This window comes from Anopheles bellator, chromosome 2 (assembly GCF_943735745.2).
Source record: "Anopheles bellator chromosome 2, idAnoBellAS_SP24_06.2, whole genome shotgun sequence".
Lineage (NCBI taxonomy): Eukaryota > Metazoa > Arthropoda > Insecta > Diptera > Culicidae > Anopheles > Anopheles bellator.
In genome coordinates this window covers 71,228,419-71,252,681 of record NC_071286.1, presented here as the reverse complement: position 1 = coordinate 71,252,681, position 24,263 = coordinate 71,228,419, and the positions used below count along the sequence as shown (strand labels likewise).

The 24,263-nt window shown below is 51.4% G+C and overlaps 1 protein-coding gene across 1 annotated transcript; it reads right to left on the bottom strand.

Moving 5' to 3' along the window:
* Window positions 1-7,090: 7,090 nt before the first annotated feature.
* Window positions 7,091-18,373, bottom strand: LOC131207973 (neural cell adhesion molecule 2-like). The gene is made up of 7 exons (XM_058200611.1): window positions 18,244-18,373; window positions 11,619-11,984; window positions 11,413-11,544; window positions 8,606-8,758; window positions 8,337-8,524; window positions 8,063-8,182; window positions 7,091-7,965 (listed from the first exon to the last, which is right to left on the bottom strand). Exons 1-7 carry the CDS (start codon window positions 18,326-18,328, stop codon window positions 7,531-7,533), a joined length of 1,479 nt encoding a protein of 492 aa, XP_058056594.1. The 5' UTR covers window positions 18,329-18,373; the 3' UTR covers window positions 7,091-7,530.
* Window positions 18,374-24,263: the final 5,890 nt, after the last annotated feature.

Sequence of the window (24,263 nt, the reverse complement as noted above, 5' to 3'; positions counted from 1 at the left end):
TGCCGACGTAAGTGCACGAAGCTGGTTTAAGAACTAGCTTTTTACGATGTTGGACCGAGTTCTTACGGATGTGGAATAAGAAACGATCCCTACGCTTGAAAGTTGGAAACATTTAAATGCCAACAGCCTTTAAAGGTCAACACCTAACAGCATGTTTGCCAAGTGCATTACAATCTGCAGCTTATGCGCTGCCAAAATGACGATATTGGATGAATTATTGTGCTAATCTGGTTTCGACTGGTTCCGGTTCGAACTAATCTTCGATCAATTGCAAAAATATTGTCTATGCAGGTTCATCTTAGTCTTCATGTTTTTATTTAAAGTAATATGTAATATGTTTATTAAAATACGTTTGTTAGACTGCTATTACATGCTGATAACATTATGCCAGCTTACCTGGAAGTATAAGAGATATAAAATAGAGAAATGAATGAGATATCTGAAGGGAACGTATGGCTACGAATAAATTGCACACAAGGTCATCGCCCCACCATCCACCATTTACAAGTAATTTAATAACCACCGATGTTAATCTTATTACAAAGGAAGAAAAAGGGTGTGATTGGAAGACAGAAAGCTACTTCGGGTGCAATGGACGGACAGGAGCATTGAACCTGACTTCCTGAAGAGATACCTAGAAGACATGTTTGGATCGCAAGTTGTTCCCTTTCCGCTCTAGAATCGTTTTTTTTCTAGTCCTAGCTGCCGTCTGATCGGTCCCTTCGTTGGGTTTGCTATATAAACCGAGCGCATTTCTTCGTTCAGCATCAGTTTTTGTGCGTAATCCTACAGTGACGCAACAAACAAGGATCTCCCTTGCACAAAATGGTCAAATACGTAAGTGTTTACAGCAAGGATCAGGGTGCGATATTCTGGACGCTCCGATATTTTAACTCCTTCGCAACAGGTCGTCGTTTTGCTGGCTCTGGTCGCTGTCGTCCTGGCCGCTCCCATCACGCTAGTACAGTACGGCGCTGCACCACTCCTATACAATCCGACCTCCTATAGTCAAAGCGAGAACGTCCGCTCATGGCAGCCCACGGTTTACTCACCCGGAGCCGCTCTTCCAAAAGCTCAGTTCCCATCTTTCATTTCACCAGTCTGAGGGTGGAGATTCGCGGAAGTAGAAAACCTGCACCAGCATATTCCGAACTTCATCTGGACCTCTGAGGACCAAAATTAAAATGCACGTAAAACATGATTCGTGAACACCAGAGCAGAAACGTTTGCATCCGGTTGGGACGATTCACTGATCGCGATTTTTGAACGAAACTACAAAATTCGGACCACGTACCGGGGGGCCGAATCCGGATGCGGGTGTGATGCCGCCCGCCGTCGGGACTGATCCAAAAATACACCACCCGGAGGAGTGCCTCATTCTTCTCACGTTCGATCACGATTTCAAGTGCAAGGCCAAGTGTGCCATTCTGTGTCCGACACGTCCGTGAAACCGAATGTGAATTTGCCTTCGCAACCAATGAGGTCCCAATCGAAGGTCACCGATGGCTGGTGGTAGTTCTGCGGCGCCGATTTGTCATGTTGTCCGGCAGCGATTTCAGGTTCGGAAGCGAAACGGTCCAACAACAACGGTTTTACACTCGAGTACGTTACGTTTGGTTTGTTTTATTATTTTGCTTCAATTTTCATTCGGTTTATTTCACGATTTCTTGGCGCTAGTCCCATCGTGTTCCGATCGGGTACACCTCGCGGTGCCCACCTTGGGTTCGGGTTCTTTGCCGCCCCACTCTACAAAGCGATCACGATCGGACGCTTTCGACTCTTTACACATCAGTTCGTACTTTAGTTGGATTAATTTTAGTTTTCGTGTCGTGTTGTGGTTTTTTTTTACAAATTCTTAGTTAATTCTCGATAAGTCTTGTTGGTTTAGTGGTTTTCGTTTTTATCCCTTACAACTGTGTAACTATTCCTATGAATTCCTTTCCTCTACCGTGTGACGACGTGATGTCCCTCTCTAGATGACCCAGACTGAGTTCTAGCTGTCCCTTCCTATGCTATCCTAACGGGTAACAGTTACATGATTTTATTTACTCTCTATTCTTCGTTTCAATGTGATTTGATTATGGCTTACGAATTACGGAACAGAGCGCACCAATGCTGGAATTCCTCATAAATCACCACCGCCCGCCGCAATCACTGAACGATAACAACATTGGTTTGGGATGATGGTTTGATTGTTTCATAATTTGTTGCATTCGATTCTGTTCGCCGTCTCCGATGTCTACCCCCTCCGGTGGTGCTGGTTATCGATCGTCGTGCGTCCGGATAATAATTTTAATTACCAGCAATTAGCGCACGACATCTCGGTGCGGGTGAAGCAGTTGGGAACGCGCTTATTTATTTTTACGCTTAATTGCTGGCTTCCTTCCGTCAATGCGCAAACCCGCCGTCTGTTGATGCGTAACATTGGCCATGGACTGGCCACCAGATTGGCTGGAGATGAATAATTGAATTAATCCATTCGCGCGGAAGAGAGACAGCGCCCGACTGCCATCAAGCTGTCCTAGTTAACCTTTGTGCCCGTTATCCCTTTTCGGACCCGGGTGTCGGGAGGGCACCAGATGCATTACACTGCTGATGTACATTTTATTTACCCATAATTAACTTATCGTGATGGATTCTTCTGCCTCGGCACCCCGCGGCCGTAAAGTACAAATACTACTAAATTCTTTCTCGCAAAGCGGCATGTGGCGGCGCTCGGTTCGGGTGATGCCCTGTCGCTGGGAATGTTTTAATTCCTGTTTTTCCATTTTACCCAACAGCGACCTCTCGGAAAATTCCATTTTGATTACCTGGCGAATGTATAATTTACTATCGGTGCTGCCTCTCTCTCTCTCTCTCCCTCCAGGTGATTCTGTTCAGGGTCTCTATCTGTTTGTCACTGAACTCGCGTGTTGCGGTTAACTTCTTTATCGGTGGTGAAACGAGAAAATTATCATTCTAATTGAAATTCGCTCAGTTTTTTTTTGATACGCTACGTCTGTTGTGTGTTATATTCCTCGAAAAACCGGATACACAACCCGGATCATCAATATGCATGGAGCGTGGTCGGACCGAAATGATCTAACGGGTACTAAGAATAATGCTTTTATGCAAATTTACGCTCGTCTCGTTACAAAGGACTCTCCTAGGGGTTCGTGTTGGCTTGACCGAGAGATAGAGAAGAAAGCGACACAAAGAATAACGCACGGTGTAACGAGAAGCCTTATTCTGTAACTTACAACGGTTCCGCTGCACTTTTAACTATATGGCACTAATTGTTCACAGCATAGAATGTCGAAAGTTTGCACCGAAATTCGGCCACCTTGTCTTGAATTCCGCTAAAGATAACCACCCACCCGCACGCTGAACTACCCCCCGGGGGCGGGTTCGCGTATTCATTGATGCGCGAAAATAATGATACAAGTACGCACACGCAGCGCCCCCGAATTGTGTTAAAAAATAAGGATCGTAATGAATAAATCATGCTACACGGACCCCCGGCGTGCCGGAACCGGAAACAGTGGGCTCACCAACACGAGCACGCTCCCCGCTGGTGCATTGCACCGTGTTTTTGCTGCTTCATTTTCCATTATCGGACAGCAAAATGCACCAAAAACTGTGGTGCGTGGAGAGAGGGCACGCGCACGAATAAAAAAAGCACACCGTCGGATGATAAATAAATTAATAGCTGCTCCGCTCGCCGCTCGAGAGAGAGAGGTCCTGGCGGGCACACAAACACAATTAAAAGTGGTGCCACCGAACACAAACTGAAAAAACGAGAGCAAATGAATAAAAACCATTTAACAAAACAGTGATAAAACGGAACCGGAAACTCGTACGTGAACCGTGGGCAGCAGCGTGGCGAACACAAAAATTCCGTTCCGGTTCACTGGTGGCCGTGGCATGCGTTTTCTCCCGCCTCAAGCCTGCTTGCCTCCCGGTGCCCGCTGGTCAAATCAATTGGGCTGTGGGCTGTGCGCGGTTGTTTTTGGAGGTTTTTCCATCCGCCAAACCCATCCCCGGGCCGGCCGGCCAGGTTTTCTTTTCGATTAAATTCAATTTCCATGGGGTGGTGGTGTTTTTTCACCCTCCTTTATTTGGCCACCAGCTGAGAAGAGAGCTGCTCGGCTGAGCTTTTGATGAGCGTGAGAAAAAAGCGCAATGGGAGAAAAATCATAACACCAAACGGCCATCCGAGGTAAGCCCATAAAGTGGAACCCGGAGAAGCGAGATGGAAAAGCTTATCCCCCCCCGCGATCGATTGGTGCGGGTTTTGGTGCACCGCACACACTCCCGGTGCATCGCGGGCCATTTAATTTATGTCTCGCTCTCCTCGCCGGACACTATCCGGTGGCCGGGGGGTTGAATCACAGCTGGGCGAGTATAATTTATTATCCATGATCTGCTCCGTGACCGTGTGAAGCGGGCGCCCATTTAAGGCTCATCCACTGCTCGGTGGCGCCACACAAGCGCGTCCTTGAGATGATCGCGCACGATACGGCGGGATGCCCGGGAGTGATAGCAGCTAAAAGTTATTTCATCCTCCCGACGACGGGCGGGCGCCATCTCGTCAACAAATGGCGCGCTGATAAAATCGTTTCGAGGAAGTTTCACGTCGAGAGGCTATATCTTCGGAACACGGGCACGTCCGTCGGGGGTCTGTTTTTTCGCGCTCTGCCCCAACTTTCGTGACTGCTGGGAAGCGATTTTAATTTAAACTTAATGAATGATCGTTCGCCGTCGTCACGAGTGCCGGCGGAACCGGATGCCAAGGAGCGACGAAAACACATCGCTCTCGCAGTGCGCCGCATCGGGTGGTGGTGCACAGCAAGTTTATTTTAACAATAACAGCCCCCCGGTTTTTTTAAGGGCCACGATGCACTCTCTTATCGTGGCACTGCACATTCGATTATGAACAACGCGACGCTGCTTCACGCCATCGCCATCCTCACGGAGTTCGGAGCGTTCCGAAGCTCGGTCCCCCCCGTGGGCTTGTACTCTTTTCCCGTGCTTTTATCAATTTATTATTTTGTTCCGAATTCTCCCCGCTCCCGGGAAAAAGGTGCGGTATATTTAATCAGCGCAATGAAGTTATCCGCTGCTCCGCGGAATGCTCACGGAATTGTTAAACATCGCGTGAACTGTAATGAATTGGAGTCGCGAGAGAAAAAAAACCGGCACTCAAGTCGGGAGGACAAATGTATTTGTGATAATTGGAAATTTATGCTTTTTTCCAGCCCCGGGGGGTTTTCGTTTGCTTCCGCGGTACGGTGATACACCGCGGTTAGAATGTTGCAATCAGAACCGAGGGAACTGCCCCAGTGCGATAGAAGCTTTGATAGACGAGCGTCACATTTTTTTGCCATTTTATTCATTTTCCGTCCGTATGCAAATAGCAGAGTGTCGGGGGTGTATTGAAACAAAGTGGAAAAAGCTAGCCAATATCAGTCGTGTCCTTGGACATCCGGTTGGCCGTACTGATGCGTTCTCTCTGGCGTACGTGCGCGGTGCGGAATTTTTGCACCATCTTGCCGCGCGCGCAATGGCATTCGAAGTCCGCTATGATGTGTAAAAGTCCCTTTCCTTTGATCGACACAACTCGAACGATCGTCCCGGAAAACTCCGGCGCACTGTCGTCCCGACAAGTGTTCCTTTTAACTATCGCCGTGCCCGCCCCGGTGGTGCTAGTTTCTTCCAGTGTTTTCCATTGGCACTACTGTGCGCCCTGGCGAGTCTGTGTTAAATTTATTCATCATGAAAGGGGTCGCGACGAGCAAGACGAGCGCGGAGGCCAAAAACAGCGTCACAGAGCGAAGTGTGTCAACGAGGTGCAAAAGGTTCGTGTGGCATAAAAGCAGGGATATCATTGAAACGCGGGGCACGAAATAAAATAAAACATGTCAAGAAGGCAGAAGGCGAAAGCGGAGCGAAAGGCCTCGCGCGCCGGGACGAGTTTGAAACCTTTTTATCTAGTTAATTGCATCTGCAGCGTGCGCGAACGAAGGCGAAGAAGCTGCATCCCGATGATGCGCTACCTCGCCCCCTGGCACAGATTGCAGTTCGTTTTGTTCTGCAACTGTCGCAGCTGCAACTGCCGCAGCACACAGGCGCAGGTCCCTCCGCCGCAGCAGCGGTGAAGGGTCTCTTCTCACTGATGCCTCTCTGACTGGATTAGAGAGACTGGTGGGGGGCACCCCTAACGACCCGAAATGCGGATTAAGAGGGCGCACCACGGCGGCACCGGTGGGGCTTAGCATGAAGTTAAACCAATTGTCGGAAAACAGGAGTGTTGGGAGGCAGGACACCAGGGACTTTTCGCGGTTCCGTTTGATGATGACGACCGCGGGAAAGAATCTTGGAACCGGTGGTGGTGGTGGTGCTGCTGTGGCATTAAGTCGTGTTTTTAACGTCCATTGGCAACTTTTCCGTTTCCGTTTCCGATTTTGATTATGGCCGTCGCCCGCCACCAGCTGGCACTCTCTAATCAGTTGATTCGCGGATAATTTAATAAAAGTAACACCAGGCGATGTCCGGGGTTGCGAAAGAGGACTATAGTTTAATGATGGTCAAAAAAGCTCGACTGTCCCCCCCGACAGGGCTTCGTCGAGTCGAGAGACGAAAGGAATGATACTTGTAGGAACTAAGAGAAAGGCGTCTCGTAATCAGGGACACACGCAATTCTGAATTCTAACGTTATTTCACAAACTCTTTTCACACTCGTTTTCAAATTAACGAATATCGTACCTTCGATGATGGCGATGCGCGCCTCTTCTCCAATATTGTAGTTCTCTTTATGACTAACGCTTCCTTCAAATCTCTTAATGTAACACTAGCGCTGCAAGTTCGTCTCCAGGGCCCCTTCTCAATATACACGCAAAACTTAAGAAATAATCACTTTTCAATATATCTAATCTACCAGGGGGGGGGGGGGGGCCCGCCATTTCCTTTGGCTGTCGGAAGAGTGTGTCCGTAGTTGTGTGGGTAAATTTGGCTGGCCAGTTGTCCCGCACTGATCGTGTAGCACATGAGTGTATGTATGGGCTAAATGTGTCCTTGTGGGAATTCCAATTCATTTATATCTAATCCACGTGTCGCTCTCTCTATATAACCGTAACGTAACGCTCAATCAACGAAGATCCTTTCCGGTCGGCCCATCGCTCTATGTATGGGGCACTCGAGGGGGGCTCTGCATCTTTGCTTCAACATAATACTAATCTCTGATTTTCTATAACCATTTTCGAATACTGTGGTGTGTCCTGCCTCGGTCTCTAACCGCGGGCCCGACGGTCCGGGAGAAGACGACGTCGAGGATTCGTATTCCTACCTTTGAGTATCGCTCCGCCCGCGCTGTCCTCTAGCGCGGGCACTGCTGAGTTGCGTTTTTCGGCGATCCGTTTTCGTTCTCATGTTTCCTCTTTTCTGGCATTTCTTCGTCGGTCGGCTCAATTAGATCGCACACCATGAATGGCCAGAATAGTGTCCTAGTGGCGTATGGGTGGTGTGGCTATGGGACGGGAAGCTTTGACATCCTCATTCAGTCGTGGCGGCGGTCACCGCAAACCGGTGGTGCTGCGTGATCGAGAGAGCGAGCGGGAGGGCCACGGACAGCGTCCACAGGAGCGCGGGCCCAGCCGAGGAGCCGCTGATGCCGTGGGGCTGCAGTGGCAGCGTGGAGAACTCTTTAACCTCGGTCCAGTCGCTGAGACCGGCCGCGTTACGAGCGGCCACCCGGATGAGGTACTTGGTGTCGGGTATGAGCTGCACCAGCAGGTAGGTCGCTCCGTCGGCCACATCGAAGTCACGTCGGCTCGCATGGTCCCAGGAGCGCGTCCGGGAGTACTCCTCCGTTGGCATCAGCTCGAACCGGTAGCCGATGACGGTGGTCGGATCCGGCGGCGTGTCATGTGACTTGGTCGCTCCCACGTCGATGTCGAGCGTATCCGAGTTGACACCACGTAGCTGGAACTGTGGACAAAAAAGGACCACCATTCGCTTTATAGCACCCGACACGACCCTCGAGCGCGCTCGCCCTCTTGAATCGATGTGCCGAAATAATGCTCACCAGGCTCGGAGGGTCCGGTTTGGAGCCCTCCTTCAAGATGATCTCCTGTGACACCGAACCGAGCTCGTTCTTGGCCTCGCACTTGTACTTCCCGAACGTGCTGCTAGTTTTTATAAAGATCTAGCCGCGACCCGGGCGTAGAGCAAAAACGAAAAATGGTGGAACACAAAATAAATGGACAGCAGTGCGCACGGCAGCAAAATGGACCGCGGGGGGCGGTCTTGGACACAAACCGAAATAATCGAGGGACCATCATTTCGGGGGCACTCCTTACCTGCAGCATCGAAACGTGCTGACCCTGGTAGATGATGTGGCTCTTCTGGGTGAGCTTTTTGTTGTTGGCCGACCAGCTGAAGTTGGCCGGCGGTTCGGCGGTCGCCTCACACGTGAGATTAACCATGCCACTAACGTACCCGTAGGCGTCGACGATGGACGGTTTCCACTTGGGCAGATACGGTTTATCTGAGCGAGAAAAGATGTGGGGAAAAATGTAGTTCACGGAAATCGGAAAAATCGGGATGCCACCGGAAGTGGGCTACATACGCTTGATGTTGAGTCGGATCGTCTTCTCCTCGAAGCTGCTCCCGGTGGCCGAAATCTGGAACGCCTTGCACGTATACTCGCCCGTGTCGTTCTGCCGCACCTTCTTGATGGACATCCCGTCGGCCAGCTTGCTGAACCGGCCGTTGTGGCCAACTGTCGAAGGGGCGTAATGGCATCACAATAAGGTGTTAACGATGGTCCCAAATGGGTACGCAATCGGCATACGGCGGAACGACCGGCAGAACGCGATCAAATAGTTGTTAGCATTTAAATTATATGCAAATGAGTTATCGGCCCACCACCGACCGGGCGCATGAGATGTTATCAAGCCCCGGATATCGATTGCATAATTTTGCTGACCCCAACCGACCGAACCCGTCGTCGCTTTGTGCGTCGTGACAAGGTTAAATAAGTTTATTCCGCTTCCGGTTCCATTATGGAGCATCCCCTCCGGCTCATGGAGACGCCTGGTAGTGCGTTGACGGCGGACGGTGAACCCGCGTATCGATATGGCCAGAGGGAAAAGCTAAAGCCGGAGGCGGTCCTTAGTGTCAAAATTCGGTTCAGACCACAATACAATATGTGTTATGAAGTAAATCTTACAACACTTATCCCTCTCAATAAACAATGGACCTCCAACAGGTAAGTCCTTAAATAAAACATTAAAGGTTGTGGAAAGCAACTTTTGCCCCTCGCGAAACAGGCTTAAAGGTTCTCGTTTAAATATCAGAGTCCTGGGGCTTGTCATGGGCTGTTAGCATCTCCGTCGGTCTCTTTAACGACGCGTGTTGTTTACAAAAAATGGGTTTACAATTTATTTACTGCCGCGAGAGCTAAATGTTTTTTCAACAAACCCTAACCACAACCAAAACCGGCCCATCCTACCAAAATCCAAAATAGTGTGCGAGAGCATATCGCGACGACAAAAGTTTTCTCCTGGACCCGAGGAGGACGAGGACCCGTAACGCTCTCAAGGTCCTTCTCTTCCCTTCTGCTGCTGCTGCCCGGGTGGGATGACTTTTTGTTTTGAAATCTAATGCGCACCCAACCAGGCGCAAGGCACTGTAAACTAGCTGACCCCGCGGCGCAGCACGGTTGGATGCCCATTTGCAGGAGTGGGTTTTTCCTAGGGCGCCCCTAGGTTCTGCTAGATTCCTGTTCCTGGGTGAAAAGCGCGTTTGTTTGTTGTGCTTTATTTAGCACCACACAAAACCGCGAGACCGACCCAGAAAAGGGAGCAAAGTTCTGCGCCGTGCGGAGCTTCGTTTCTTCGTGTAACAATTAATTTGAAGCCACAACTTCTCTGGCCTCTCTCGCCCAACAACCGTGGGCGTTGAGGCGATTTATGTGGTTTATCGTTTCCGTCTCGGTTTACGGCGGTGCCTGCCAGTAGTGGCCGCCGCCACCAACCGGCCGGCCCGGCATAGTTCGCAGGAGCTCGGAAGTTTCGACGGAAGAGAGTTGGCTTCCATGGCCGACCGAAAGAAGTTGTGGCTTAGTTTCGGCCGGCCGCCGGCCGGAGGACCTCTGGAGCTCGCAGCCCGAGCAATGATGATGAGGGTCGTCGTCGTCGTCGTTTGGGGCTGCCCCACGAAGAAGTTACAAGTGTTTCTGCGTTGCCCCCAGGTGAGGCCATCGCCAATGTCTTGTGCTGCGTCGTTGTGTGCTCCAACGGGATAAAGTTTCGGGGGGATTCATTAGAATATTTCCACACAGCCCGGGGAACCGATTCGATTGAAGTTGGCGCGAGGTGAGCTTTGTTGAGCTCGGTTGCTGTTGACGACGTCCCGTCTTGACGTTCCAATTTGAATGAAAGCAACCCTCTGTGGGAAGTTGGAAAACTTCAAAACAAAAAAAAAAGAAACGGAAGATTTGTTGAATGTTTCAACTCAATCGTGTAACCTCTCTCTCTCTCTGTCGGACAATCTTTTTCATCTCCAGGACCGAGGGGCGCAGGATGATTTCCAAGCTTTCGGGAACACTCGTTTCAATTGGCACGGCACAATCTGCGATAAAAAAAGCTTTTATGAGCGCGTTTTGGCAACGCTACTAGCTCTTCTCATGTGTGCCGGCCGGGGGTACGACGCCAACCGGTGGTGCTGATGATGCGATGATGGTCTCTTTTACCGAGCAATGCTCCATAAAACAACAAGACGATGCTGGACGGTGTGTTAGGGCACGAACGACCGCAGAGGGAAAAAACGCAACGGACACGGAAACATAAATCCACCGAACGATCATCGCTATGTGCCATGGGCAGAAAAGCTTTTAAAACCGCTTCTCGTCCGCCGTTCGTGCGCCCGAGGAGCTGATGATGCGACGACGACCAGGGCCGGCTGTCGTTGTTGTGGCCCGTCGACGCGAAACAATGCATGTTTCGGTACCATAATCATTGCATTTTGCCCCGCGTGGTCCGCCCACCCCGCACCAGCGTTTCCACGTGTCCGCGCGTCATATTCTGTCGTCCGCTTTCCGAGCGAGTAACGAGATGAGCGTGCCGACCCCGAATGAAAGGCATCCCACCGGCCACGGCGGGGAGGGGAGGAAATGAAGGATGTGTGCGATCTCGTGTAAAAGATGGCCGTCGTCATCATGAGCGTGTCTCCCCGTGCCCCGTCGATGAAAGGGGACATAAATTTTAGTGCCGTGCAGCAGCAGGCAGGACCGCCATTGCAGCTCTCCCCGCGGCAATCAGGTGAGAAAAAGCTTTTAGAAGACTCCGGAATCGGTCAAAAAAAAAAAAAAAAAGAAGACACAAAAAGCGTAACATGTTGCGCGCGGGGGTCCCGCCGCGCACAGGAACTTACAGTGCAGCGGTTGGCCGTTGAAGTACCACGACACGGACGGTTCCGGATGTCCTTTCACCTCGCAGCGGATGGTCGCGTCCTTATCTTCCACCGCCGTCTGCACGTTGCTCGTGTCCCGGAACGAGATTGGCTCTGCGTGCGAGAGAGGAAGAAGCAGATGAAACAAGTGGACGACGACGTTGCACAAGTTGTGTTGGCCGCCCTACCGTAGACGATCATTTTAAAGGACTTCCGAAGGGCGCCCGCGGAGGCCGGGGCGCTCGGATCGTCCACCTCGCAGGTCCAGTTGCCCTGGTCCGTGCGTTCGATCTTCTCGAATATCAGCGTCAGCGAGCTGCCCTTGTTCTCGATGTGCACCCGGCCGCGCGTTTCCTCGATGACGGCGTTTTTCGGGTTCCGCCACTTGAGCTTCAGCTCCGGGTTCGAGTGCCAGCAGCTGGCCATGCGCGATTGGTTCACGAAATGAGCCATTTCCTCCTCCGGGATGATCGTCAGGGTCCCGCCGCCGCTGCCCGTCGTCGACTTGGGGCTGCTGCTGCTGATTTGCTGGTTTCCATTAACGGTGTCCACCACTGGAAAGGAGAGTCCGGAGAAAGAATACTGTTTTAGCCGAAGGCGGGGGCATTAATTTTGAGTCATCCCCGCGAGCCGGTGGCGGCCACCTCCATTGATTAATTGTGTCAATTACGGGGCGAACGGACGATTTTTAGTGACAGCCACAACGATGTGAGTTAATTCGACCAACCACCTACACCGCCCACGGGGGGAGCGCGTGGGCCTTTCGCTACAGCATAGTGACCTATGCTCGAGAGGGAGCTTGATGCGCCTCGGTCTGTGGCCATCTCATCCCATTGACGCCATGTATCTCGGTAAATAAATATTTTGCGGTCCAGAAAGCCAACATCCGCTAGATCACAAATGCCAACCGATAATAATCACCAAAACCACGCGCGGGGGTGGATTTTGTCCACCGGGGAAAATTGCGGCCAACCGCAATCTCGCAATTATGACACATTGAAATGCATCTAATCCCCAGGCTGGGCCGCATATTCTCGGTGCGTGGCTGCGGTTTAAATATTTGCATTGAAAACAAAAATAAATGTGCTGATTAGACTATGCGCACCGCACGGCGGGCTGTCGACACGGCCCCATATTAAATATTCGCCAAACGGGGATCCTTTCTGGGGCCCCACAGTGCCATCGAATTCTACCCCCACCAGCGCGGGAGAGAGTAATTTTAATTTAATTTCCGAATGAATTTATGGATAATTGCGATTGAATTGTAATGAATTGTGCTTCGTGTGCACCGCGAGTACCGAGTACATAATGTGGTTTAATGAACGAAGTCGGGTGAAACATGTAACCACCAAAAGCTCTCCGTCGGGGGGCAAACGGTACATCTCCGTTGTTCACACTGGACACCGTGAAAATCCTGGGCCCCGGAAGGACCTCCGGGAAGCCAGGAGAACCATCGTCCACCGATAAATTACTGTCTTCCACAGAGAGAGAGAGAGCTACTACGTCGTAACGTAACACAGTGCGCCGTGGCGTAACGAGATTCTGGCATCAAACAAATGTGCTCGAGAACCTCTCGGCCAACGGTGCCCGCCATTCCTTAAGAAGCAAGGATTTATTTGTGGTTTGTATTGCCCCGGCGCTACCATTACGGAACGGTGCAGCGCAACTCTGGCGGTGCAAGGTCCCTGATGTCCGAGCCACACGCCTCTGCTGGTGGCGTGTGATGAGGCCAGCACCATCTTGTAGTGAAATTAATAATCTACTGTTGTTGTGTAAAGTCTGCCGGCCATTATATTCCTTCGCCGGGAATGGAAATTAGTAACGCAACGAGTCCGAGACTCCGAAGGCATTAGCATCTTCGGCCGGCCCGTCGACCGGTTAAGTTTGCCCACAGTTTTGCCTGGGTACCACGCCGACCACCATCATGATGGGCGTAGCAATCAATCAAGGACCGCCGTTGCGCGCACTAAGCACATTATACCGCGCGTTAAGATCACAAGCTGACGAGGCACAAAACTGAACGGCCTACTCTTCGGAGCGGGCCCATCTATCTCATCGATCGCGCCCACCAGTTGTCAGCCTTTTTTGATAAATGTTTGAGGTCACGAACATTCTAATCGCGTGAAAGGACGTGGCACTTAAACCCGGACGGGTTCGAATTGCCAACTCATGCGTCTTCCCAAAACCCGTTGAAGAAAGGCTTTCACGGGTGGGCTGGGGGGCCAGCCAGGCTACACAGCAAACTGTGATCCGTCGCTACTAGAATGAAGATTGACTTGTTATCACTCACGAACCGCGTGAAGAGGTTCTACCAGTTGGTGTCTCCCCTTGTACGGAGACAGGCAGGCGGCAGAATTCAATTTTCGGATTCATTCCAATAGTTTGCCCAGCACACGGTGGTGGTGGTGGCTGGCGTATGGACACGGCACAGCTAGCTTTGATTAGCGATGGATGTAATCAAAGTCGGCCTTTAATCCAGGGCGGTAGCGGTTCAGTGAGACCGGATAACAAGACGTCGTCCTGCAGACGAACGAGGGGGTCCGCCTTTGATCTCGCGCTCGGGCGGAAGCCTTCGGATGAGAGCTTAAGCCCTGCTGCCACACGCCCGAAAGGACACATCAACGTGTACCACCGCCGGGCCACACACGGATACGCATCTCGAGAAGGACGACTCGATACGCGTAGGATTCCACGTATCGAGCCAGATGCAGCTCGGGGAGTAGATGCAATATGCTAAAAGTAACGACCTTAGAGAGATTGTTAAAGTATCAGCGATTTATCGATCAGGATGATTTCAAGCGAACTGTTGTTTATTGCAACAATAAACACACAGGCGGCCGGTGGTTGTTGGCATCCAAGCTACCTCCCAGCCGTAACAATGAACATCCGGCAGATGCACAGGCGAGAAGCCACTGGTCCGTAATTACGAAGCCACCAGCAAGGTACAACATACGAATAAGGCAGAAAAAGGCACTCACAACAATGTATCCCGCCGGTCGATCTGGCACGAATTCTGAGAACCAAACCATCACAATTCCGTATCGATTTATTTTTTCGATGAATCTGGCTTGGTGTGGGGTAATATTTTCCAACGAAAAATCGACAATGAAACGACCGTTAAAAATTATCACATTTTTTCGCACAGGTTACTATGTTTCAAATGTCAACGCTTTCAACAAGCACTCAAACGATAATCGAACCCCACTTTAATGTGATTGCAATCGAACCATCCTCGCATGCTTTGATGCACTTTGAGAACGCAATTGGTGGTCCTTCCGAGTATTTCTACGGACTACAATTACGCCGCCCTACTAGAGGCTCACGGAGGAGGACGAGAGCGTATTTGAAGAAAGTTCATTATTTTCCATTTCCCAAACAGTCAGCTTATTTTTGACGTGTGCGCCCGCCATCGGGACGATTCGAGAAGAGCGGGAACGCAAAAACAATTCTCCGGCCCCGGGACCCGGGCCCAACTTATGTAATTGGGTTTGGCAAAGATGCGGCAGTGCGCAATCATTAGATTTTAGAGAGCGAAGATTTAGCGAAGCGCCGTTAGAGAGCGAAGATTTATTTTTCTGCTGCTCCTTGGCCTTGTCAGGGGAGCTACTTAACCGCGCCCGAAAACAGAAAAACCTACGACGACCAACGGTGGTCGGTTTTTGGAAGTCTTCGGAAGCGGCGTTCACAAAATGCAAAGTTGGGTATAATCTTTCACGACGAGAGCGCGCGCACATATTACGAAACTTTTCACGGAACTTACGTTCTGTTCTAAGGTCTCGGGTGCTGCTGCTGCTGCTGTGTGTTCGTGATTATTTCTGAACTCGAGAGCACATCCGGCAATATTCTTTTGCAGACTTTTAGACAGATTTTCGGGCAGCCAAACTTATCCCTCTACCCTGCCTGCCGGCCGGCCGGCCAGACGGAAGCGTTCTTCTTGTTTATCGAGCGGCGACGATCAGAAACAACGCAAATAGTTATGAGCGTCCCCATCCCCGTTGGAGATCGGGCTGGTCCACGATCTCGAGACCCCCCTTTGGCGAGGCACGTTCGTAAGGGGGGAACCCGGAGGTTTCGGGAAAACTTTTTTCCTGAAATGTATAACTTTTTCGCCGCATTCATCGGGCGCGGGGCCATGTTTTTGGCAGCCGCAGGCGGCGTATGGAAAACCTACTACACTATTTATCACCCGTCCCCCCGGTGGGCCATGGTCCGATCCTGTTATAGGGAGGGCCGTGTGAAGCAATAGTGCACACACCACAGAGAGTGCAGGCCAGTCCTGCTCTCCTTCCTGTGCACGCCCGACTCCATTATGGTCAGTTTCGAGAGCGCGCGCCCACGTTCAGAAAAACGTCGTCCTGGCCGGGCAGTGTCCAGAAGAATTGTGGTTTTTATCGCGTTTCGCGTTTTGCGTGTTTTTACGGCTCTCCACACCTTACCCCCGCGTGTGGCCTTGGGGCCAGAAATATGCTTCCCGAAAGTAAAAACCATCACCGCCGCCGGGGCAAACCAAATTACTATAAACTTTGATTTCGTTTTCCGTTTTATGGCAATAGTTTTGGAAAAATTCCTACTTTTATTTCATTTCAACCAACCAGGATCAAAGCCAGAGTGTCCCCCCCCCGCCGGGACCGTCCTCGGAGAGAGACGCGGGATGCACATTTAGCAAACCGGCGCTCCTTTGATCTGCGCCAAGGATTAAAGCGAAGAATGAGAAACGGTCGGTCGGTCGGTCGGTCAACAGAAACGCAAATAAATGTGACCAAATTTGTGAAAAAGCGTTACGATATTTACAGTGAGTGTTCCTCTAGAGGCCCACGAAAGGCGAGATGAGAAAGTTTTATCGTGGCAATACAGAGGTTCCCCGCGGGGCCAACATAAGGTGGCCGGGCGGGCGGCGGGCCGCCCGTCGTCGCATTCGACCGCAAGCCGGGCCGGAAGTTTGAGTCAAAATCCTGAGCCCCGGCGGCTCAAGGCGGCTGATGAATAAATAATCGTTTAGTTTCCGATCTGAGAGACCTAGCAGCAGCAGCGGCAAAGGACCCCCGGGAGGCCCCGTATGAATCCTGCTCGAGAGCACGCCGAAATCGTTTCGGTTGAGGCAGGTCCTGCGGCCGAAGCAACCGACCGAGTTCGAGTGGTGAGCGGGCCAACACCAAGTTTCGAAGCACTTTGATTGTTTCTGGCTGAAAGGGTAATTGGGATTGATAGTAGTAAGATAAATGTTTCTCTAATGGCAAACACTCCACCGGCCTCTGTGTGCTTCGTCGTTTGCTCTGCTTAAGCCATCGCTTAGCAGACATGCTCCGTTTTCGGAGAGAGAGAGGCTTCGGTGCCGCCCGTTTCCGATGATCGTGCCCACATTAATTTCCGGATTTAAGACAAGAAAGATGAAAAGTACGGACCTCGGGGTTCGACGGAGGCACGCACCGTTCTTGGACGAAGCCCCCAAAATGCCGCAGCTCTCTTCTCGCAGATACATAGCCGAGTCGTGATAACACGTGCCACAGCGAACGAAAGAGGCAATTTATGCTGTAGAACAGGCAGCTACTAGGCTGGCGGAGGGTTCGGTTAAAAATTCATTCCTGCATCATGAATTTTGCAAACGGCGTGTCAGAGAGGCCTGAATGAACAATGAGTGGACCCGCCGTTTTAATGGTTGTAAATCACGAGACGTAAAAACGGCTAAAAGACGGCGTATCGGCCCCCACAAACCGGAAGCAGGGGCCGCGGCGCCTTGTGCCAAGGCCCGTTTGCCGACAATCCATCACACGTTCCTACCCGCACCATTCCCGATCAAATTTCACTTCCCTGTGTCACCTAAGAGAGGGTCCTGTCGTGCTCCGTGAGCTCGGATCGCGCTGCTGTGGGGCATAGCTGGATTATGTCCTTGGCAACGCACAGCCCTCCTTGTTATCGTGCCCGGGTACAGCCGGTCCCCCCGTTATCAATCATGAGTGATGGCGACGGCGTGGTAGAGCCTATAACCCACAACACAATGGGCCCTCCCGAACGGATCCTGAATTATTTCGCACTGTTAATCAATATCCGGACAGGAGGCAGCACACGATCGGAGGTCGGTCGTTATTTTCTCGAAGCGAATGGAAACTGCGAACATAAAAATCAAGATCGGAGCTTGTGTGGCGGCGGCGGCCCTTTATTAGCCAAGGAGCTACACGAACCGGAAGTGAATCAGTTGCGCACGCGAATCAGCATAAGTGGAGCGCCAAGTTGGGTCTCCCTCAATAAAGAGTCATTTCCGTTACCCTTCTGCCTTTGTGCAGATGACGCGTGAGATCGCCTCACACATCGTATCTGAGGGGGGGCCACGACAGTGCGTGAGACATTGCACCAGGAATAGAGCGTAAACTCCACTTAGGGACGGCCCGTGGTGCAATTTGCCAAATGATGGCCGCCGTCGCCCTCTGGAAGGTGTCGTTTGCACCCGACGAACAAAGCCAGGATGGGATGGTTGTTGAGACTCGCGTTCTTGTTGTCGTCGTCGTCGTGCTCGTCTCGTGAAGTGAGACCCGTGTTCTCCGTGACACACGCGACTCGGATGGAGACAAAAAAAAAATGGTGCTTGAGTTCTTTTTTTTCGTTTTCGGTCGCCAGATGGCTGAATGATAAATGCAGCGTGTGCTGCGCTGACCTTGGGACGTGAGTTATGGTCCTGACGCGCTGCTCCGAATGCGTTGTGTCTTTTTCAATTCCCCAAGTCGGGGATCTCGCCGGTCGATTTCCGCACGACTAAATCCAATTAGTAGAAAGGTTCCTGGGGGAACGGAACGGGGGGGGACGCAGGCCCAGACTTACCCGCAGTGACGAGCAGCAGCAGTAGTGACACCAGGAAGTAGCTTCCAAAGTGCACCGGAGACACGGTAATCCGGGAAGCAGTCATTTTCGAACCCGCGGGCGCGTCGATGTTTGACTTGCGAACCGACAATCCTCCTCTGGCCGAGGCACTAATGGCTGAGGCGCACTATAATCCGGGGGGTGGGGCCGCACACGAAAGGTGTGTGTTAATGAGCTGAAGGATCCACTAATGCTTCGACTGCGTCGCACCCTTTGCATAAGGGCATTACAATCATATCTCACGTTACGACGCGGCCGTACACATGTTTTTCACCCGAAAGCTGCCTCTTCTACTCGGGACACCTTCACTTCACTTCCGGCTATGCATCCGCGGCCGACCGCCGGTGATCGAACGGACGCGTCTCATAAATTGGATTATATTCGACGATATCGGGCCGGTGGCCACTACTCGGAGACACAAACTGGCAGATGGATTTGTTTCACAATTTGGCACAATTGGTGACTCCGGGTGAGCCCGACAATTAGACCTCCAGGCGATGCACCACCACCCCCGGGCACGCTTAATTAGTGACGATTCAGAAGAGGCCGCACGCAACTAACTGGCCACTAGGCGAGCGTCGAGTAATTGAATTACCGTCGTCGCCGAAGAACACACGCCACTGGGTCACAAACAACAGAGGGGTGCAATGTGCAGCGGCCAACCAACACCATCAATCTTCAATTTATGTTGCCCGCGGCTAGTTTCGCACGTCACGCTGCGGCGAGATCACGGGGCGATCAATCAACAAAAAGTAGTGGACACTGCACTGGCGACCGCTCGTGACACGCACGAAGGGGTCGAGATCTGGCGAACTCCGCACTTCCGACTTCCTTTTTTTCCGTTTTCCGTATTTGAACCGAACGAAATTCCGCGCGCTTCCGTTCCGTAGGTGGTAGCGAAAGGATAATACTACTGCTCCGAGTGCAAACAACAGCAAGGTTCGGCTTTTCACTAGCTCACTCACTAAATATTAGCAACACGCAAATAATCCACTTGCATTTTCTAAACACAACTTTGAGTCTGAAAATGTCCTCTTTGATCTCGTCTGACCTTTCTCTGCGTTGTAACGCGGAAGAACCACGGAATCTGCACGAAATCCCTTCGTAACCGGAAACGGAAAACACGTCCGTCCGCACGAATTGAATTTTTGAAAATTTGTCTGTTGCCTGTATTTTCTGACCGCCTGACTGGCGAAGATTTTGGAGCCTCTGACTCTGCGTTCCCGGGCTCTGCCTTTTTGTGCGCTCTCTCCTCTCTCGTGTCCGGATGAACCGAGTGAACTGCCGTGATGAACGCCTCCGTTCGACGTGCATTTCGAAATTTTATTTTAGATCCGATGTTCCGATTAGAGTCAAATAAACACCTTTTTGTTGCATAATTTGTTGCCATTTTAAAGGTAGCTTCATAATGCCTTTCTTATAGAAGTCTTGGTATCTTAAACTTCCTATCTTGGTATCTTATACTATCTTGGTATCTTAAACACCTCTTCTGTTGACTAATTCTGATCGATTCCTAGCTTCAAACGGTCCTGCTGTTAGCAGGAGAGATTTAAATTTCTTGTTTGGCCACACGAAAGCAATGACTCCTTTCAAATCCCTCCATATAGCCACTAGAACCTTCTTGGCCGTGACTACTGGTTTGGCTTCCGTTTGAGCTGCTTCAGCCATGAGTTATGACAACGATCGTTTTCAAACAGCATTGTCGTATGAGAGTTGTTCCTCATCTCCAGTCACGATCTTGTTAAGAAATGGATCGATTTCCTTGTGTTTCGCCCAAACTTCGCAACCTCAAAAATGTCTGATGTGGGAAACTTTAACTTCTGGGCGATGCTCTGACTACTAACAAGCCGATCAACTTTGATTATTTCCGTTATTTTCATCGACATTTTTGACGACGGTTGTGCCCGTGCCTGATGAAAATGCCTGAACTGAATTACCGAATGTTACAGAAACGGCACCATAACATCATGGTCAATTTCAGCGGCCTGGTTTGCATGAAACAAATGAAAAACAGTCAAAGCATTATTTTGGTGTGAAGTGCCAGCTTATAAACGAGCATAAACTTGGAACTGTAATACTTGGCGAGATATCGAAGCCATCTACCGAGAAACTAAAGGATTTCTGTTTAGCCAAGCGAATATAACGATTCGAAAGTATTCACACGTGTGTGGTCCTTGTTGCTCAGCATAATGTATAATATTCATTGGCAACCGATCGTCGAAGTGCTTTCGTTTTACTATTTTGCTTCCATCACGGAAAGGCAAATAACTCGCGGCGAGCGTGCAATTGAATGCGTCGCAAGAATCCCATCGGCCATCATCCCATTTAATTATGCCGGAAGTTGGGCCGATGGGGTTTCTCAAGAGAGCTGCGATCGAACCACGCGATCAACATTGGCCACGCCGGCGATGCTTTTGATGGAAGCAATTAAAATCCACTCTCCACTCGCACATGATGGCGACCGACGGGACGAACCGTTCGATCCTGGCTGGGCTGGCCTGCGTTGGTAAAGTTGTCCGGTCGGCCCCGGCTTCCGGTTCGCGCCAGGCGCCACAACTTTTTGCCAGCCTCTTTGCCTTGGCTCGACGATCCGCTAAATGAACAACTTTTGCGAGTGACAGACGCGATGACGCAATCCGGTGGGAGGACGAACATTAAGTTGCCCGGCGTCGGCGTCGGCGTCGGCGTCGTCCTCGTCGACGTTCGATGGGACGATCCCGATAGGACACTTGGCGCCAGCACCTTCGACGCACGGGTGTCGTGCACGTAACTTTTACTGTGACACTCGTCCTCGTTCATCAGATTGATTGCTTCTCCGGTTTTGTAGTAGAAGCTCTGTGCCGAAGGTGTCCTTTCTTCCTGTTGTCCATCGGTACACAAGAAACCACCGGCAAGCTGATGGACGTTAATCGTGTGCAAAGTTGTAATGATTTCGGCCCCCACGTCTTGCCGGCCCACGAGGGCAACGTTCGCTGTTTACTCATCATCATCTGCAGGTGCCAATCCGGAATGCGGAGGGCTGCGACCGCTGAAGTGCTTTCGTGGCTTTGGGCGCTTCCGGTCGTTGTCTTGAGAGTCCGGGACAATCACCAGTTTTCGCGATTCATTTCACACCGGCCCGCTGGCCGCGTTTTGATGAAGCCCTTCCCCGCTGATGGCATTGAAAGGTGACAGAATGCAAACAGTCCGCAAATTGGGGCACCTGCGCAGCCAGTCTGTCAGCTCCCGCCCCAGGGCCGTGTATTGACGGAAACTTTCTTGTCCGCAGCCCACCGTTGGCACCGGAAACACCGGGATGCAAAAGTGGCACAGCGCAATTAGTGTGGGGAGGGGTGGGGGAGGGGATTGAAGTATCCCATTCCGACATGCCAGAAGGAACGTCGTCGTCGTCGGAGGCGGCCATTGTGTTCCCACTTTGTCCTGCCGCCGGGAAGGGACGACCATACGCGATAGGAGGTTCGCAACACTCCCAGCGCCATACAGTGTTCCCGGAAGCGTAAATCCTTTCACGTGGCCCAGGACAACGAGGACATATGACGGTTGCCTTCGTTCGCTTATCACCGTCTTTGCAGATACATCAACGAAAGTTGCCCACGTCGGGACCAGTTCGACGGATCGACGGAGTCGGTCGGTGTCAGTCGGGTTTTTGCGCATTGTCTCACTCCAAAAGTAGCGCACGGCAAGGACTCTAACTGGCCGTTGGACCAGCACTGGCCCACTCCAGAGTTTTACATTCGCACGGGAACGGTAAATTATTAAGCAACGCGCTGCCAAACTGGCATTGTTCCTTGGCTCCTACCTGGCCAACCCGGAGCCCGGAGCGTGTGTTTCACACTTCCGAAGTGATAACGAAAGTCACGTAAAGTCACGCCACAAAAACACGGGATGCTCGCTGCTGACAGCTTCCCAGGATTCGAATCTCGCGAATCTTCGGTGCGGCGCACACACCGAGATTTAGGTTTTGAGGTCAACCACCGAAAAAAAGGGCCAGCAGCCAACGGAGCAGCGAAAGAGCGCGAGCTGCATTTTTCACACGCTTCCCTTGCGCCACCCGGGAAACCCATTTTCCTGAAAATTGGATAATAAATTGAGCGACACAAATCAAATTTAGATGCGGGCAAAATTTGATCAGCAAAAGTGAGTAAATTCCAACGGCGAACGTAGCGAGCTGGTAACGCTGGTTCATCCGGTTGCGACCCGTGTGGAATCGGTGCACCGGAATCGGGTCGGAGAAGACGTCGGATGTTCCCGTCGGGTTACTTCCAGCAATTGAACGTCGACGATAAAATGGGGCACAAGGCGCAAGAAAACGGGCGGAATCGTGGTGATCAATATTGGAGAGCAGGAAGAAAAAAAATCAATTTCACAAATCTACACCCATTTTCTCGGGGTGCCCCGACCGATGGGTTTCCGGGTTCCACGACCCACCCCAACCCGGAGAAAAGAGCAGCAGCACCGTGATCAACCAACATTATAATACGCCCGACGCCAGTGGGCGCAGGTAACCGGTTTCGGGACAGCAGACAGCATTTCCGCACCTGAGCAGGATTGCACCTGTGCCGCAAACACACCATCAATCTGCGTCTTGTGGGCTTTTTCTAATTAATAAAAGTGTTCCTCCCTGAGGCACAGCTGAGGTCCTGAGGAATCCACCCCAGGATTGCTTCCCGGCGGGACCGGAACCGAGGCCGAGCCATTACGAAATATGCACGGTTGCGGTACTCCTTGAGCTTAAGCTTTCGTTCCTGCTGCAAATGTAAAGTTGCGGGAGCCCGAAACCCCAGCAAAGTTTGCCAGCCGGCCGGCCCTGTCGCATCTGTTAATGTTTTCTCCGATTTCACCCAGTAGTGGTCAGTGGGTCCACCCATAAACTTTAGCGTCTTCTCGGTTCGGAGGCCAAAGAAACGGTAGCACTATCGTTTCACGGACGAATTGAATCGCCAGGAACAACAACTGGTTCCGGTCCGGGTTGGAGGCCAATTTTCCAACAATGTTCGGCCGGGAAACAATAGAGCCCCCCCCGCGGCTCTAACGGCTTTTAAGAAGGCGCACTCTGGCAAAAGTTTTAATCTGATCAAAAGTTCGGTCTTCGGTGGCACAAAATGCACATTCGCACCGGAAGGCCAGGATCCGGATGCAGCACAGCGGGTGCTGCTCGCGATTTAAAGGTGCATCGGACACCGAGCTACTGTAACTGTTTGGCGTTTTCGTGTCGAGTCCCGGAGCTCGGGCCAACCAGCCAGTGAGCAGCGCACAGTGCAACAAATTAGTGGTTCGCTCCTCGTTTTTTCCCGTTTTTCCGCCCCCCGGGGGAAACCATCGCGAAATAAAGCAGCAGCCTGTAAATTAGAGTGGTAATGAAGCAATTGAAATGTAAATTTTCAGGAAAAAGAGCATCGCACACCGAACGTATGTCAGAAGTTCCAATAACCGTGCTCTCGGAAGTCCCAGGACCCCGGCCACCGATCCAGGCTCAAGTTGTTTGCAGTGCCGAACGAACGTAGGTCAAGCGAAGAGCATAACTGGCTGATGCTGGCTGATGATATGCTGGTCCGTTGTTTCCTCTCTCTCTCTGCCGGTCCAGCGGTGCACTCTGCATTCCGGCCACTGACTCCTGGCCACTGGCGATAAAGTAGAAAGGTAGGCAATCATAAAAAGCAGGGTGGTGAACACTTACAGCAACAAAGCGGTTTCGGCACGGACCTGGTCCGATGGAGAGATGGTCCAGCTGGCCTGCCGCCGGGTTCGGGTTTCCGGTTCCAACGTAATGAAATTCGGGGCACTTTTTTCCTTTGGTCCCACCCCTTATGCGCTGCTCTTTTCGTGAACGGAATCGATGGAAAGTTTGTAAAGTGGATGACGAACGAAGCGAAATGAGCAAACAAATTAACCGATATATGGAGCGCCTGCCGAATCACTTTGTTTAGATTTTCCCGCTGTCCAGCCGGCGCCCGATGGCTACTTTGTCGTTTACAGAGCCT